This window comes from Octopus sinensis, linkage group LG2 (assembly GCF_006345805.1).
Source record: "Octopus sinensis linkage group LG2, ASM634580v1, whole genome shotgun sequence".
In the NCBI taxonomy this organism is placed as follows: Eukaryota; Metazoa; Mollusca; class Cephalopoda; order Octopoda; family Octopodidae; genus Octopus; species Octopus sinensis.
In genome coordinates, this window is record NC_042998.1 from 146,038,531 (window position 1) to 146,058,209 (window position 19,679).

The window sequence follows — 19,679 nt, forward strand, 5'->3', positions numbered from 1 at the left end:
TTGCTTTCCAACCACATGGTTCTTGGTTCTGACCTACTGCATGGCACCTTGGGCAAGTGCCTTCTACTATAGCTTCAGGCCAACCAAAGAATTGTGAGTTGATTTGGTAGACAGAAAAAAAGCATTTTGTGTCTATGTTTGTCTCCTCATCACTGGTTGACAACCAGTGTTAATGTGTTTACTTCCCCATAACTTAGTGGTTCAGCAAAAGAGACTGATAGAATAAGTAATAGGCTTAAAAAACTATAAAGCCCTGGGGGTCAATTTGTTCAGTAAAAACACATACACACACACGTGTGTGTTGTGTGTGTGTATATGTTATATATATGGAGGAGGGCTTCATGAAGGCAACAACTAATGACTAAAACCTTTGGTGATATGCCATGCTTAAGAAGATCCGTCATGTAACTGGCACACAAAAGCACCCATTACACTCTCAAAGTGATTGGAGTTAGGAAGGGCATCCAGCATGGTTTCTATGGCGGCAAGCTGGCAGAAACGTTAGCATGCTGAGTGAAATGCTTAGTGGTATTTCGTCTGCCACTACATTCTGAGTTCAAATTCCGCCGAGGTCGACTTAGCCTTTCATCCTTTTGGGGGTCGATTGAATAAGTACCAGTTACATACTGGGGTTGATGTAGTCGACTTAATCCCTTTGTCCTTGTTTGTCCCCTCTATGTTTAGCCCCATTTGGGCAATAAAGAAATGAGAAACTGCCATCATGGACATTGGACATTAAATGAAGACGATGATATATGTGTATTTATATATGAATGTGTGTGTGTAAAGCTGTTGATATTTGTATTTAAAAAGGTCATATAAGTTAAATTAGAATGTCATTTACGTACAACTTAATATTTTAAATGCTTTCTTGTTCAACGAGACAATTTTCTTATTTAAATTGTGGTTATCCTTAACAAAGGATGTACTTTTAACTCCATGAATAGTTCAAGTAACGCCTTGTTATTACTTCTGTAAATATCTCTAGAGGATAATACCCTTTTCGGTTATTTTTTCTCTGAACAAGAATCTTTTATAAGTTATTTACTTCAATACTACTATTCCACTACTTTTAGAACCCAATGCTACCTGCCTTCAGTTAACAATATAAATTTTGAGCCTACAACTGAATTGTCTCCCTTGTTACATTGTTCAGTTGCTCTGGTTTTCAATGGCTATCATTTAGGTATATAATTATTTTGACTATTTAGGTCAGTAGGACACTACATTCACAACTTTATTATAACTAAAGCCAACAAGATCATTTGATCAAAGCCAACTTTCTGTCTTTTATTTAAAGTTTTTTTTTTTTTCAGCAGGTGTGTAGGTGGAAAATGATGAGTTTTTTTTTTCTTTTTAATTTCAATTTGGAAATAAAATTCTTTCAACTAGTTTGACACAAATATAACTAAAAATAAATATTTTGTAGTTTTAAAATTTGTATTTATTTATTTCATTTATTCCCCATTTCAGCATAATGCTTCGCATATTTGGAAGTAGGCTGACCCCTGGCACATACTACAGGGGCTCACTAGACTCCCTATTGAGTTCTACAGCAGTAAAAACTTTAACAGCAAATCAAAAATGTCTCCATGTAGCCACAAACCTTGAATCTCAACCTGCAAAATGGAAGAAAATTTACTTGTTAAGAAAACTTCAGAATAATGATCTTCTCCATATCCGATGTCTTTCCAAACTCCCTACTATAAAGATTATCAACCCTCTTAAGAATTCTAGAGCCACTGAGTACCTTGCTACCAATGAATCTTCTGCAAAATATGACAAAAAACTTGAATTTGACAACAAACTCCTATATTCAGCATTTCCAGTCAAGCAAAAGATTTCAAAAGCAACAGTTGTGTATTTATTAACACTAGGGTCAATTTTAGTTGTCACTCTCATATATGCGTAAGTTTGAAATTTTTTAATTTTTCATTTTAATTAAACTAATTTTTAATTTAACTAATTTGTATTGGAAATGAAATAATCTTATGTAAAGATCATGTGAGTTTGTGCCTTATGGTGTGCCTTATCAGCAATGAATATTTTAAATAAATTTTTGTTCAATTTTATTTGCTTTTTGTGTTCAAATCAAATATAATTTATGTGAGTTGTCTAACCTACAGGAATGAAGAGGACAAACTTGTAGTTAAAGCTGAAGCCCCTCCTGAGGTAACTGATAAGAACAGTTCATCTGAGGAGAGTGATGGGGAAGAAGAAGATAAGAAGAAAAAAAGGAAGAAAGTTGGTTTCCGAGAAAGAAAGGTCAGTGCTTGCTAAAAACTGCATCTCCATGTTTAATAGGATTTACTTGAGCCTAGAGGCTGGCTAGCATTATTACCAAAGGATATGACCTTTCAGGTTAACCCATTTGTTATATTTCTGTTGAAATACATACTACCTTTGTTTCAATTAATTTTAGAAATAATGAAGAATTTAGTAAAGTAACCATGTCATAATTATTAAGCTGGTTTTCGGAACATTAACATGAAAATTTGATGGAAGGTTTTGATTTAGATTACTTTGTGCATGAAGTTTGTATCATATTTTGAGGTAGGTTGGTAACAAAGAGATTAAGGTCCCTTTTTTTTTTTTTTTTTTTTATGGAAAGGATTACTTCCTTTGTCAGGTGTACAAGTCAAATACAATCAACTGTTGTTTCTTTATTTCATTTTTTTCACTTCATTTTTGGTTTATTGGAGATTTATCTGTCTCACAAGGTTTAGACAGTGCAGTGTAGCAATGTTTCTCCTATAGCAAGACACTTGTGCTTGTCACTCTATTGTACTTTAGCTCCCGACACCAGGCATAAAGCCACCTCCCCTGTTCTCTCAAATAAACCTACACTCATTCCCAGTTGAGACTTAGGCTTTTCTTGTTTTGCAAGTTACTTGTCATGACAAAAAGCACCCGGTATACACTGTAAAGTGGTTGGCATTAAGAAAGACATCCAGTTGTAGAGTCCTTACCAAAGCTGACATTGGAGTTTTCTGCAATCCTGAGGCTAATCAGATCTTGTCTAACCCATGCCAGTATGGAAAATGGACATTAAATGTTGTTGATGATTATTCTCAAATGAAATAAATTCCTTTAGAAAGTATATGTTGATCTTAGCCAATAAAGATTCTGCCTAGTTAAGAACCTCAGAGTACCTTTTCAAGAATGTTAGACTAATGTTTGCAATAATTTGCAATCAAGAGATTGAAATTTCTAAGTGAGCTGAATCCTAATTTTATTCCAAACCTACCAAAAGTAACTTCTTCTCAGACACTGCGTATATTTTATTATTCTTTCTTTCCAGATTGTCGAATATGAAAACAGAATTCGAGCATATTCTACTCCAGACAAAATATTCCGTTATTTTGCCACCTTGAAAGTACTTAATTCCGAAACAAGTGAATATGAAATTTGTATGACACCTGCTGATTTTGTACGCTCCATAACTCCAGGAGTGAAACAACCTGATGGTAAGGTGGTTTTGTTGTTATTATTATCATTATTATTAAGGCGGCAAGCTGGCAGAAACGTTAGCACGCCAGGCGAAATGCTTAGCAGTATTTCGTCTGTCTTTACATTCTGAGTTCAAATTCCGCCAAGGTCGACTTTGCTTTTCATCCTTTCGGGGTCGATAAATTAAGTACCAGTTGCAGATTGGAGTTGATGTGATCAACGCCCCCTCTAAAAAATATTTCAGGCCTTGTCCCTAGAGTAGAAAAGATTGTTATTATTATTATTATTGTTATTATTATTATCATTATCATTATTATTACTATCATTATTGTTATTATTATCATTATCGTTATTATTATTATTGACAAGCTGGCTGAATCATTACTGCACTGGGAAAAATGCTTTGCAGCATTTCATCTATCTTTATATTCTGAGTTCAAATTCCACCAACGTCAACTTTGCCTTTCAACCTTTCAAGTGAATAAAATAAGTACCAGTTGAGCATTGGGGTCAAGGTAATTGACTAGCCCCCTTCTCTGAAATTGTTGGCCTTGTGCCAAAATTTGAACCATTATTATTATTATTAACATTATTTTGTCTCTCTCATCAGATGATGGTTATAAACAAGCATCAGCAACATACAATCAATGTTGTTTGTTTCCATTTGCAGACTTTTCAATGACATACCTACCCTACTTCAGGTCTGCCAGTGCATGCTATTAATGAGGTCAATGAATGGCAATGAAAGAGCTTTGATAAACCCAGCTGATTGATTGACCAAATCAAACAATCAGTTAGTCAAGTGGTTCATTACTTAACCAACTGACTAATAAAAAGTGAAATAGAATCGTGTGTGTATATAAATATTTGTATATACATATATATGTGTGTGCATTTTTTCACGCTCAGAGTTGCTGAAGCATGGAATAAACTGCCTGCGTCAGTTGTTGACTGCCATGACACTGCATCCTTTAAGGCCCTCATGCTTTCCGAAATCCGCTGAAACTACACCTGATTATATATACACTTTAGATGAGTTGTAGTGCACCTGAGCACTGTACACAATTATTATTATTATTTGCATATATATATATATATATATATATATATAATATATAAAAGGAAGATATATGTGTATACATATGAGTACATGTAGTTTTATTTAGATTTACTTTTTTGCTTCCTTTTTTTATTAGGTTTCAAAGACTTGTCCTTGTAGCTCATAATAACTTCATTTTTTTTCAGGTCTTGGTTTAGATCAGTTTCGTAAATTTGATCCTAAGGTAAGTTGCGTTTATGTTCTTTTATCAATTTGATTTTATTTATCTGGGTTGTCTTGAAATTTGTATCATGTCATCTTTTTGTTCCATTTTACTATGTTTTTGGGTTTTTTCTATTTTGTTTGTTTCTTAAGTAAGCATTTCTTTCTTGAAAATACACACATATATACATGTAGTTATGTATTTGTATGTATGTATATACATTAAATTGATGTTATTATTTTAAAGTAAGTTTAAGAATAACAAGGGAGTATTTACTGGTGACAGGGATTCCCTCCTGAAAGTAGCATCAAATTCTTTATAGAATTTGTGCTTGACTGAAACTTCAAGTTTCATGAGACAATTTATTCAATCCCTGACTAAACCATCAGGCAATACTTAAAGTCCCATGTATAGACACAAACAATAGTGGGTGGAGAGAAAGGATGATCGGATGTGTGTGTGTATGTATATAAACACTAAGATACATATATGCTGCTGGAAAAAAAGCAGTGTATGTCATATGTCTGTTTAATATTTTTTATGTTGTAGATAAGTAATGCATTATTTTGAAGGGGTTTGTTTTTCTACATTAATAATATAATAATGAGTATGAAGCACGACCTTCGAACTTTAGGTCTCACTGAGGAAATGACTAGAGACCGAGACCTCTGGAAGTGTGCTGTGCGCGAGAAGACCCGGCAGGACAAGTGAGTCCACAACCCGTGGCCTTCTACATGGGATGGAGCCAGCCTACGTATGCATACCTTCCCTTCTTGGGACACAAAGCTCTACTTGTGAAGACGTGTTGAGGCAAGTGAGGATCAGAATCGAAATCGATCAATGGAAATTGCGGATGTGCTACCAGTGCCGGTGGCATGTCGAAACTCTGCTTGTGAAGACCCATTGAGGCAAGTGAGGATCAGAATCGAAATCGATCAATGGAAATCGATCAATGGAAATTGCAGATGTGTTACCAGTGCCGGTGGCATGTAAGAGAACTTTCCGTTTCGCGACCGTTGCCAGCCTCGCCTGGCCCTCGTGCCGGTGGCACATAAAAAGCACCATCCGTTCGTAGCCGTTTGCCAGCTCTGTCTGGCACCAGTGCGGGTGGCACGTAAAAAGCACCCACTACACTCACGGAGTGGTTGGCGTTAGGAAGGGCATCCAGCCGTAGAAACACTGCCAGATTTGACTGGGCCTGATGAAGCCTTCTGGCTTCACAGACCCCAGTAGAACCGTCCAACCCATGCTAGCATGGAAAACGGACGCTAAATGATGATGATGATTGTATACTGTACTCGGTTACACAATTCATTGGAAAGGGATAAAAGAGAAGAAAACCAGTCAAGACAGCAATGTAAACCAAAGCTACATTCATTGTACACATGTACTTGCTCAAAGCATAAAAGTATAGCATACACTTGATCTGTGTTATGTGTATTGCATAGATTTTTATGTTTCCGTCTGTCATATATTTAATATCTCATTATTTAACATCCATGTTCCATACTGGCATGGGTTGAACTGTTTGACATGATCCAGCAGGTTCAAGGACCACTTCATGCTCCAATGTTTACTTTGGCATGGTTTCTATGGCTGGATGCCCTTTTGATGACGGTGCTGTTTTGCATGTCACTAGCACTAGCAAGGTTGCCATGCAGCCTGCAAAACTATAAACACCATGAGAGTTGGCTTTATGCTAAGAGATGAAGTATTGGGGTGGTTAAAGAATGAGAGAAGGGAGCAGAACAGGTTTCTTGCTGTTAAGGAATCACGTAGCTAAACACATTTCAGAAGAGAGGGTGGAGGGGGTGATCATTGTGGAATGGAAAAGAGATAAAATAGATAAGGATGAGGTACAAGGTGAGTAGAAATGAATTGGAGCAGTAGATCCAGGAGTGTGAGATTGTATAGTAGAGTGAGTGTTGGAGTCTGGGTAAGAAGGTGAGTATAATGATGAATAAGTGTTAAGTGGATAAGTAGAGGTTGGGTAGAGCAGGTGTCTCTCTGGAATAAACTGAGGAAGCTGTTAATATATATTAAATGGATAATAGTTTAGTTGTAACATTGATAATATTATCAATCAAAATTTACACTATATCAACAATTTTTATAGAGATAATTTTCTTTTATTGACATAAGTATTGATTTATATTGTGTAATGTATCTTATAAGTGTGTATATGTATGTATTGAAGTTATGTCTTTGTTGACATGATATTCATTTACCCAGGTAAATTAATGGATTTGTATCTTTTTGTTTTAATAATGTAAGGTTTTGTCATTCTTCTTGTTTTAAATTTACATTGTGCTTTTTGATTCCAGCTCAGTTAAAATAATCTTTATTTCATTTGATGTTAAATGTTATATCATTTTTAGTTATTGTTTGGTTAATTTTTTCGTTATTGTTGTTGTTTTCTCAACTTAAAATCATATGAAAATAACTTTTGGTCTATTCTCATGCATTAACATCAACCTATCAAACCCACAGCTTTGAATGTGGTACTTTGTCATTAAGTAAAAGCTTGGTATTTCTCAGTTATGTTTGTCTCTATAATACACATGTGAGCTTTATACTTCACACAGCACTATATTTATATGAAATTACTTATTTTATATTCCTGTTGCACTTATGTTTATATACTCTTCTGAGTTAAATATGAATTAATTTACACTATATACACACACCCATTTGATATACATTTGTAATATACTACCTGTGAAGTTTATTTGGTGAAAGAAGCTGTGTAATTTACACATGTATTTCATTAAAAATTCATTAAAATTTTACTTTTATATTAAATTCTAGTGAGGATCTCTCTATTACAATCAGTATTGATCCATTATCAATAGTGAAAACAAATTGTGTTTAACAGTAATTAACTGTTAATTAACTGAAATATGGAAATAGTTTTAATGTATATTTATACCTTAGGATTAAATTTTAATTTTTTTAAAACAGTTTTTCTGTTCATTTTAATAATCTACAAAATAATTTATTTACAATTTACAAATTAAACATAAATCAATATATTATATAGCTGTGTTGTTGTTTCTCTTATCAACTTTTTGTTGTTTAAGGTGTTTTTTGTAGTGATTAAAATCCTTGTGAGTGTAGCACTTTCAGGATCCTCTTGAAGAGAATATACTGTTGTTTTCTTTTGCCTAATCTTGTTCCACTGGAAGACTCAGATGAATTCCTTTCTTTCTCTCTCTCTCTCTCATATATCATACCTACAGGTATTGTCAATCATGGACATTCATGCCATCATGTCAGCAAAATTAGCACATTATTGGGCTGGTCTTTCTAAAACCAGATGCTAAGGCTGTCAAGTATCTCTGATTTTCCTGGCTTCTTCTTCCTTGTCAGTGTCTCAGTTGTTACTCAGTGCTTGATGTTTTTTCTTCTTATTTCATTTCCACAGACTTAGCCTGTTGTCTCCTCCATATATTGTTGAGAAACTTCTTACTTATCTTTGCTCATCCAAGGCCCCTGATATTTGTCACTCTATGTAGAATAATTTCAGCATTCTTCTAAAGAACCACACCTCTAGTATTAATAAGCTTGAATTATTATTAAGTTAAAAACAGAAGTCACTTGTTCATTTTACACTATTTCAGTTGTTGGCAGTTTGGGTTATACTTATTCATAGTACCTATTTGCAGCCAAATAGACTGAACCAGCTAGAACAATGTACTTTACTATTAATACAGCACAATACTAACAAAGAAAAAAGGAATATATATAAACCAATTTTGGATTGATATTCAACACTTAATCAGTTAATGCAGGTCTACTTGTATAATTTTTAAATGTCAACAAAAGAGTATAAAGAAAGATGTAGCAATTACTTAGTCACTTACTAATTTCAGAATGTTTTGTTTTTTATTTTGCTTAATTTTATAATCATTAATTAAAAAAAATATTTAGCATTGTGTCATCTTGTGAGCAACTTGTATTTATACTTTCCATGTAAACTAAAAATATAACAAAATCAAATTCGATGACTGTGATATTGGACTGTGTTTAAACTTATTTAATAATCTGCAAACTATAGATATTTAACAGAAAAGCATAAATTTTACCTGCAGTTCATACTCTAACTATATATAAATATAGTTTGAACAATGTGAAGTTTATTACTTTTTAGCCAAATATGTTGCTTTCAAAGATCTTTTTAGCAGATTATGTAAATACACACAAGTCAGTCCCAGTTGGATTTACTGTAATAATGAGCTGGAGTTCAATGACCTGTCATGAATTGAGATATTAATTACTGTGGATTTATCCTTTGATGCTTAGACATCAATTCTCTATGTGGATAGTAGTTTAAATATATACACAGTGTTATTCCTATGGCATGTGGTTTTATGGGAACCTATATCTTACTAAGTTATTTCTCAATACACATTTTTTTTTCTAACTGTTGATATTTGAATATTTAAATTTCTTTGCCCAGTTGATTTACTTGTTTCTTCCATCATCACACACTACACATACTGTATACTATCTTGTTACCACATACAAACAACACAAACACTTTTATGAAACTACCTTTTGCTTTGTGAAACTCATTCATCATGAAACAAGGAAAGGACAACACTTTGAAGTAATTGACAATTTTAGTTCAGTATATTTTTCTCAATTTATGCTATCTTGTTTCATTGTCTCTTGTTTACAAATGGTAAGTTCAGTTGGTTTGCTGGTAGCACAATTGTATCAACTCTGCTTTGTTAGAAAATTCAGACTATTTCATGACATGCACCAGATAGTCACATGCAAATCTGACAGAACATATTGAGAATGAATAGATAGGTTATTATCAATATAGTTCACTTGTTCTGTATATTAGTCTAATACTGTTTGTTTAACAATTCTGTCACTATGACTGTATATTTATATTTGTATGGCTATTATAGAATGTATGTGTTCTAGATTCAAATAAATATGTAGTGTTGTAGTTTTTGTTTTCTTTCAACCATTTTATATTCTCTAATTGCAGTTGGAATGAAGCTTTTTTTTATATATATTTATATATATAAGTTTCAGTTATCCTTAATTCTCTTGCGTTCTTTGTTTCTTTTTTTATACATAATGTGAACATTTTCCTTCTCTTTATATATAATATGAAACTGTTTTGCGTTTTGTTTTTTTCTTTTCTTAACCTTTTCCTTCCAAAAATAAATAGCAAAATTTTGTTATTTATTTCATCTCTTTTTGCCTTTAGAAGGATTCATTGGTGAGTTTAGTGTCCCTTTTAATATCTCTTTACCTTTTCCCCCTCCACCCCTCTTCTTTCTTTCTCTCTCTGTTTCTCTCTTTCTATCTCTGTCTCTTTCTCTATTGATCCTACTGACAGTTAACAATTTTTGGTCTTGATACATACATTTGTGTTCTAGAATCAGTGGAATGCCTTTCTCATGATTAATTCTTGTCTTCTACGCAAGGAAGACAGAATTCATTAAGACTATTTTCATTTCTACATTTTTGCCCATTCACTCTGTTCAAATGAGTTTGCATATTATTATATTTATTATTTTTTTTCCTAACTGTTGTTTACAATCTGGTTTTTGCACTTAGTCAAACCTGTTGCCATGTAAGAAAAACAACAGAACCAATGTTAATAGTTCTTTCTTAATCATCACTTGTATCAGAAATCAGTGTTACTTTTTTTTATTTTTGCATTCTCCGTAGTATTTTCATTGCCTGCGGCACTATTATAGATATTTCGCCACACAAGTTTTTTTCTGTTTGACCTGCCCACCCCTATTTTTAAAGGAATCTTATTAAAGCAATGATTTTATACAACATTCATTTCAGTAAATGACTATGATGATAATGATTTCTTTTGATGAAATATTTTAGGGGTGGCTGGGGTATATTTTCATAGAGAGGTAATAATGTCAAGTTTATTTTTCATAAACTTCAGCTGGATGAAATTATATTCAACCTAGAGGGATTTGAACTTATGAACTGTGAGATATTGATTGATTTGACTGCAGTAAACATAAGTTCATCAATCTACAGTTTCAAACTTTCTCCAATACCCTTTCATCATCATGTTGTTGTCATCCAAATAGTTGCTCATTAAACTACACAACTAATAGTCCCTTGGTCTCATTTAAAGTTTATATATATATTCTTAAATAATAATAATTATAAGCTTTAAGCTTATAAGTATTCACCATGCTAAAGAAAGTAGTCAAATATTGGGGCATATAAGCCCTCAACAGAAAAAATATATGCCCCATTATTAGACTATTTTCTTTAAACAATATACTATAAACACTTATAAGCTTAAAGCTTATAATTATTATTATTTATAGAATTTTCACTTGTTACCATTTCTTCATCTAATGCAGAAATATATATATATATATATATATATCACCTTGATCACCTTGACCGACCAGTCCATCAGGTGTCCATTTGACACTGCTGGTCACAGCCCGCTGGATTGCGCCTTTCTCATCCACTTAATCCCAATCGCACTCCTGAAATCATAACTCTACCGTCGTGGAGGCTTTCCACTCGACAACTGCACAGGTCCATGGATCAGCTTAAGACCATGCTGACAGAGCTCGACATCAAAAGCTCTGCAGTAGGTCTCAAGATGAACCGCATGAAAACGAAGTTCATACAGTCAGACAACGTACCAACAGGTTGAATGGTGATTGGCAGTGATGAAATAGAGGAGGTAAAGGAATATGTCTACCTGGGACAGGAAGTGAATATGTGCTCACCGATATATATATATATATATTATATATATATATATATATATAATATATATATATATATATATCTCACATTAAATAGAGCTTTCTGATCTCTTATAACTGCTTAGTAGTAGTGAGGTGGTGATGGATGTAATATTTTGTTTAACAAAAATGGTATCAAAATGTAGGTGGCTCATGGAAACCCAAATTCATGGCCACAGTTTCACTTTCCTGCTGGAGTTATTTTCACTTTGTTGTACTCTCACTAAGAACCTTTGGAAAGTCATCAACCCCACAATTTGTTATTTAGCAGTATAAAAATTCTAGGTTTTTATACCTGCAAATTAAAGAGTAATCACTAGCATGAAGATTGAAGTCTTTAGAGTCCTTAACAAATATCTCGATGACCCAGTGGATTACAGATCATTAATTAATTTAGTGTTTGTTTCCATGTTTATCGACTGAGTGGTCTCTTCTCTTAAGAAGCTTTATACAATAAAAAAATAACTATTAAATGAAGCAGCATTTCATGACAAAGTTATTTTGGATTGAGTGATTTTTAAATTCAAGTTTGACTTGATTGAAAAACTTTGTCATTTGTGCATACTCCTATGCATGCCAGCACATTCATGTGTATGTATATGTGCATACATTCAATGAGCATAAATTTGGCTTGTGTTGTTAACTAAAATGTTGAGTTTAGTAATTAAGTTTCCTTCTATAAAATCTCATTCTATGTACCCCAGGGTGGATATGTTTTTCTTCAGACAAATGCCAATTTTCTTAGAAAAGGGATTTTCAATCACCTTTAGAATTTGAACTCAAAACTAAGCACTAAAACTTAATACATTAGAACAACAGTTTTCTACATACCTCTCAGCTCTAATATATGCTATATCACATTTCAATCTATAGATTTGGTGAAGGTTTTTACCAAATATTTCACAGATGGCTGATCACTTCCAATACCCATGTTTGTGGGCAGGTTTTCTGAATGTCACATTGGTGCTTGAGCCTTATTGAGCAAAATTCACTGAAATGATGTATTGATTGTGGATTGTGGCATGAGTGAAGTCCACTTTCCCAAGGAGAGACATTAATGTCATAACATAGGGAACTAATGTAATAAACGGGCTCAGTTCATACACCATAGCAATAGAGATATGTTACCCTATCACCAGAACCCCTTTCTGTCTTTTATAAGGAGCAAAGGAATAGACATTTTCATCATCATTTAACATCCATGTTACATGCTGGCATGTGTTGGATGGTTTGACAGGATTTGATGGGTCCAAGGACTTCATCTTGCTTCACTGTCTGCTTTGACATGGTCTCTAGGATTGGATGCCATTCCTAATACCAAATGCTTTACTGCACGTGCTCTGTGCTCTCCTTTTTTTTTTTATCATGACATGAACACTAGTGAGGTCACCATGCAGCTTTCAAGACTATGAATTCGGAAAGAGCTAGCTTTATGCCAAGAGATGAGTTAAAATATAAGAGAAGGGTCCAGAGTAGAACATCTTTCTTGCTGTAAAGGATTCACAACATGCCTACTCACATTTTAGAAGAGAAGGTCAGTGTGATTGGGTGAAGCTGGAAAGAGATAAAATAGTGCTGATGTGATGCCTGGGTGACTGCTCAAGCTATGGGGTGAGTAGAAGTAAATTGGAGCTTGCTACAGTATGAAAGAATGAGATATGGGAAATAGCTGAGATGGCAATAAGAACAAGTGTTGAGTAATAAATATTAGAGGTAGGGAAGAGTAACTGTAGAGATTGAGGAACATGGAGGGGTAGATAAGGGATGGGAGGCTGACCAGTCATGAAGAACAGCAGAATAAACAAGTGGCTTTAATGTAACATAATACTGGCACTTGGTTTTGTTTTACAACCTTTGCAGGATTTTAAACCTGCTGTTTTAAAGCATCAGATTCGCTGTTATAGTGTAGCATGTTCGTTAAGTGTCTGGAATAAGTAAGACTGAACAATCATCATCATCATCATAAGTCAAGAAAATCTGGTATTTAGTCCTTTGCTTAATCTATGCTTATCAGCTTGAAAATTAAGGTTTTTTATTTTTTTTTACTTCAAAAATTTTGTAAACAAGTGAATAGTTTGAAATATTTCCAGTAATCGTTGAATAACCTTTCATGTGTTATTGGTTGTTTTGTTTTTTTTGTTTTTTAATTCCATCTGTGGCCAAATATCTACAAGATATGTTGAGATTATATAAATATTAGTTTGTAAGTTATTAGTAGTATTTTTATTAATATTCTTTGTCTGTGGTGGGACATAGGACCACAAGTGTTTTCTTAGTTGCTGATATCAAAATCTTTGATATAAAAAAAGAACAATGTGCAGCTGGACCTTGGTATAAAAGAAATATCTATCTTATTGCAGTTCCCTCCAAAAGTCTGCTGAATGAAACAAACTTTTAATATTTTCTATTTTAGAGTAAACTTTCAGATTCAATTATTTTACTTTCCATATAATGAATATAGTATTTAATTTATTTTTTTTCATTTTATTTCTCTTTCTTCTAAAATTTGCAGTGTATATATATATATATATATATATATATTCCATATTTTACACATAGATTCATATCTCAATCTTTTAAAAAATATTTTGCATTCATTCATAAAATGCTTTTCATTTTTTAAAAAAATTTTTACTAACATGGCTTTACTAGGTCTACAAATTTTGACATTTGCATGTCTTTTTGGAGTGGATTTTTACATCGAAATACTCTCTTCATAATACTAATTTTTCTTTTCCTCCTCTTAAACTGGAGTTACTTTTTATTTTTGAGTTAATGAAGTTTTATCTCTATCTTGCTTTTGCTTTTCTTTTTAACATGTAAATGAAGTCTTCAAAATTAAATTAAAATATATTTTTTAAAATGTTGGTGTGACATAGCTGAGCTTTTGTATTTTAAAATTCTGCATTTTTGCTTCTGCCTCATCAATAAGCAATACATAGCTGTTATTCAGTGATATGCAGTAAGACATCACTATATGTTATCAGAAAAGGGTTTGCAGTTGAAACAGAGCTGAAAGATTTCATAAATCTATTAACCTCATCTTGTTTTTCTTTAAGAGAATTGTAAGTTGCAATAAAGGTTTGTGAAGTTCAAAAGTAACCAAATCTCAATCTGTACCAATATGTCAAGCAAAAACAACCAGTTTATACCAATCTCTAAATGAAAACATAATTTTCCAAACAATTATTAGTTACAGTAATAATTGACTTCTTTTGTCTAGGTACAAGGCTGTTTAAATATATATTTCCCCATGGTTGAGTCATATTAATATAATAGTAATGCTAGCAAAGCTTAATTATTTTTCAAGTATCATCATCCTTTTTCATCCATTCTTTTTCTATGCTTACTTAGTGTTGGATGAATCTTCTCCACTACAGTGTCTTGCCACTTCATCCTGTCATTTATCATCTCCTTCATGCAGGTTCAGTATCCTGAGAGAAGCTTTTACCACTTCTGTTCTTTTCCATGTATTCTAAGGAAGTTTGCCAAATACCGGGAGCTGGTAGAGCAATGCAAAAACCAGAGCTAGCAGACACGTTGCAAAGTAATTGAAGTGGGCTGCCAGAGTGTCATGGGGCATTCATTCTGTAAAGCTATGACTAGGCTTAAAGTTACTGGTGCAACAAAGAAGGCAGCCATAAATTCCATTACTAAAGCTGCAAAGAAAGCCACTAGGTGACTTTTGATAAAGATGATAGACTGGTGGATCATTGCTACTGTGATGCAAACTGGGACTTGATCAACTCTGGTTGGATCAACAAGGCAAGGGAGTCTGATGAGGAAAGACCTGAAACCCCAGAAACATCATTGATGATGCATCCCAGAGCATACATAAGTTGTATCTTGGAACATCACTGAAGATTACTTTTTTTTTTTCTGTTATATCTATGAAATTCTATGCAAATCTTTTGGTGACATTGTAAATTAAAAATGACAGGGTACATCTCCAACCTCTGGAAACTTATCTATTCAGGATTGTCTAAAATTGTTTTAGAAACCTAAGAAAATTAATTGGCAATAAACCTTAGTCTAGATGGAATGTCTGGGCATCTGGGAACATTTTATATATTAGAAGTGAAACATACTGAATGGACCTGAATCTATTTTATATATATATATATATATATATATATATATATATATATATACACTATTATATTTTATCTTATCCAAAACATATAAAATAAATATTGATCCTAAATGCTAATCATAAAAAAACTGGATAGACAGGACTACTAATAAGGGAACATCGTCGTCATTTGTTATGTGAACTAGGCTTCTCATGGGAGCACAAAACCAAAGCAGAAATTTATTGATATACTCTGCTCACCTCTATTATCTGTTCAATGCAAGGTAGGCTTTGCTGACCACTGTTATTATGCTGAACAACATTCCATATCAGATGTTGTATGTTGAACACTTTGGCACCCTAATAGAAGATAAAGATCCACTTAGTTACATTGATGTTATTGGCAGAAATACACATGAAATTGAATAACTACCTTGGGTCTTTAACAGGGTACAGACATTCTTGGTATGGCATTGTGAGACCTGTTTTGGTTGTGGCCACTTGAAGAAGAGGTGAAATGTTATGTTTATATTGGGGTAGGAGGACAGTTTATGTTTTTGATATTGGTGACGCTAAGTAAGAAAATAGTTTGATACAGGTTGAATAATTTATTTTACTGTGAATGTAGATACTCTACAAATATTACATACATACCCAAGGCAGTTTTTCTTTTGCAGCCTGCATGATGGAAATATAGTTTCTACTGTAGAAAGCCCAGCAAGGTTTCTGCAATTCTAGTGAATGTTTTATTCACTGTTTCCGATATATTGAAGCATGAATTTCATTTAAGCAAGTGACAATCAAGTACATGGCATTCACAATCCTCAAGAAACATAAAATGCTACAGCAACAAAGTTGATTTCTCTCTATTATATTGTGCTTTTAACACAAGTCTGTGAAAAGATTTTATATCAGACAATTTCACAGTATCAGGCCTTCTAACTGTATGTATACATTTAGTATGATACAGATATTTTAATTTAATGCTGTTTTACCTGCATATACCTAAAGTTTTTTTTTTTACAGCCTGGCAAGCTTCTGCAATACTATTGAATGTTATATTCACTGTTTTCTATCTATCAAAATTGAAATTTCTTTTAACCTTTTAGCGTTCAGATTATTCTGTCAAATAGAATGCTTATTTATGCTCATCATTTTGAATTAATCATGCATTATCTTGGAGCTTTGAAATTTCGATGATGTGATTCTTTATTTTTAGAGTGACATTGTAGGATAGGTTTGAGCAGATAGACCTGGCCAGTGAGAGCATAAAAACATGCAGAATATTTTGGCCAGATATGGCCTGTGTAAATGCTAAAGGGTTAAGCAGGTGAAATTTAGGTGCATGGCATTGATAGACCTCAAAAAGGCAAAATGCATTTGTCATTCTTGTGAGTCACTGCAGTGATAATGTTTGTCTCATTCTAATATATATTGGGTTTTTATGAAAATATTTCATTTCAGACAACTCCACAGCATCATGCTTTCTAACAGTGTGTAAACATGAAGTCTGATACACAAACGGCAATTGTAACTTTATTTAGCAAGTATTCATTGACTGGCTTATTCTTAATATTTGATTGTTATATATAGTAACATCAGTTAAGGTTTGGTGCTTCTCCTACATAACATGATTCTGGTCTGGTAATGGATATCAAAGGTTTGATAATTTTGTTTCTTAATTATTTTCAAGGAACTTTTCAACGTTGTTCCTTCTAAATAGTCATGGCTTGGAATGTGTTCTTTCAGCCCGGATTCCAATTGAAACACATCCATTGTCATAGTAAGTACTGTCTCAAACCTTAGGACTCATAAGACTCACTTTCTATGTTGTATAAGTGAATGTGATCACCACATTCTCCCCCGAACAGAATACTTGTCAATCACAGGGTTACTCATTTACCACTAAATGGACTGGAGTTATGTGAAATAACAAGAATGCACTGTCCAGTTCATGAATCAAAATCACAATCTTGTGATCATGAGTGCAGTACCCTAACCACTGGATTATACACCTTCACACACATTGTCTTAGAGACATTCATTATCTTTAAGTCGCATTTTGCAACCAATGACTACATATTGATGCAGTCATCCAGAGGCTTTTTTACTTCCTGTTTTGCAAGGTCAGCAGGTATCAGCTCTCTTAAATATTCTGTCACCTTATATGAAGATTGATACTGCAGTTTTTTTTTGTTTGTTTGTTTTGTGGGGGTGTCCCATCATCAAAAAATTTATGCCATCATTTACCTTGAGAGAAAAGTTGGACCTCAGAAGCATCAGATGTGGTGTGCAAAAGAGACGACTGTGCTGGTATGGACATGTGGCGAGAATGGATGAGGATAGCTGTGGGAAAAAGTGCCACACCCTAGCAGTTGAGGGAACCTGTGGAAGAGGTAGACCCAGGAAGATCTGGGATGAAGTGGTGAAGCACGACCTTCGAACTTTAGGCCTCACCAAGGAAATGACTAGTGACCGAGACCTTTGGAAATATGCTGTGCTTGAGAAGACCCGGCAAGCCAAATGAAACCATAAACTCGTGGCCTATGCCAGGGACGTAACCAGCCCACTTATGTGTACCTTTTCCTTCTTTGGACACTAAACTCTGCTTGTGAAGACCTGTTGAGGCAAGTGAAATCAAAATCAAAGTGAAATTCGATGACAGGCATCCGTGCTAGCGGGGTGCAAAGAGCACCATACGAGCGGGATCGTTGACAAAAAAAGCACATAAAAGGCACCATTCGAGTGTGATCATTACCAGCATCGCCTTACTAGCACTTGTGTCCTGTGCTAGTAGGGTGCTAAGAGCACTATCCGAGTATGATCGTTGCCAGAGCGGCTAACTGGCTTCCGTGCCGGTGGCATGTAAAAGGCACCATTCAAGCATCGCCTTACTGGTACCTGTGCCAGTGGCATGTGTAAAAAGATTCGAGCGAGGTCGTTGCCAGTACCGCCTGACTGGCCCCTGTGCTTGTGGGCATGTAAAAGCACCCACTACACTCTTGGAGTGGTTGGCGTTAGAAGGGCATCCAGCTGTAGAAACTCTGCCAGATCAAGACTGGAGCCTGATGCAGCCATCTGGTTCGCCAGCCCTCAGTCAAACCGTCAAACCCATGCTAGCATGGAAAGCAGACGTTAAACGATGATGATGATGATTTAATGTTTCCTTCATTACTCACTTAAACATTATTTCTTTAACCCTTTTGATACCAATGCCACCTTTTGGTACTGATGAAGTGATCTAAATTAAAACCTTCCATCAAAATTTCATGTTAATTTATGTTCCAAACTCTAACTTTAAAATAAGTTTTTTTACTAAAATTTTCATTATTTTAAAAATTAATTGATACAAAGACAATGTATTTCAACAGAAATATGGTAACAAAAGGGTTAATGATTGCATTTTATTTCCAAACAGAGGCTAAACTAGTTTCCAATACATCATTACTTGTATGCATGTCAGTTATTTGTCAGTTTATCTGGGCCTGACATTCTCAGATCTGACCACATCACTTGTTATGTCTTCCTTGATCTACCTCTGTCATACACACACACACATACATATGTCATCTATTTACATATCTACTAAGGGATCAGTACAGTTACCACTATGTTATATACCATAAGTCAATGATGTTGAATTCTTGTCATTTCTCAACTCCCAGGAACCCAATGTTTACACATAAAAATCTTTAGTCACTACAATAATCCCTGAAGTCTAATACAATAATCATTTTCAGTTTTAAAACTATATTTGTATTGATATAATGAAAGTGTATGATGGGTTGGGGGAGAAATATTTCAATATTTATATTAATAGTTTAACTATTCTGATCATAACTCTTTTTCAAATATGTATCTCATTTGGTTTATCTCTCTGGAATATAACTGAGAAAACTTTGTAAGATAAAGTAAAATTCATCATCAGCCAAGTGCCCTCCTGTGTCCAAGGGTCAGCTTGCCAAAAACTCTCCAGTTCCCTCTGTGTTGTGCTGCATACATACAATCAGCTAGGCTCTTGTTTCCAGTCCATTCTTTGATGTCAATCCATAACATTTGTGACAGCCTCTTGCTCTCTTCCTCGCCACATTTCCTGTCAGGAGGGTTTTGAGGCTTTGTGAAATAAACATCAGA

The 19,679-nt window shown here is 34.0% G+C and overlaps 1 protein-coding gene across 13 annotated transcripts in view; it reads left to right on the plus strand.

Moving 5' to 3' along the window:
• Positions 1-19,679, plus strand: part of LOC115231432 (calcium uptake protein 1, mitochondrial) — a 48,019-nt gene that overhangs the window by 5,439 nt on the left and 22,901 nt on the right. For 5 of the 13 annotated variants that reach the window (XM_036500073.1, XM_036500070.1, XM_029801456.2 and 2 more), the window contains exons 2-6: positions 1,474-1,908; positions 2,127-2,265; positions 3,302-3,467; positions 4,696-4,733; positions 9,940-9,951. In XM_036500073.1, coding sequence (XP_036355966.1) covers positions 1,478-1,908; positions 2,127-2,265; positions 3,302-3,467; positions 4,696-4,733; positions 9,940-9,951 — 786 coding nt within the window. In that variant the 5' untranslated portion in view covers positions 1,474-1,477. The remainder of the gene's footprint in view (positions 1-1,473; positions 1,909-2,126; positions 2,266-3,301; positions 3,468-4,695; positions 4,734-9,939; positions 9,952-19,679) is intronic. The other 8 variants (XM_036500077.1, XM_029801463.2, XM_036500083.1 and 5 more) reach the window with 2 other exon arrangements.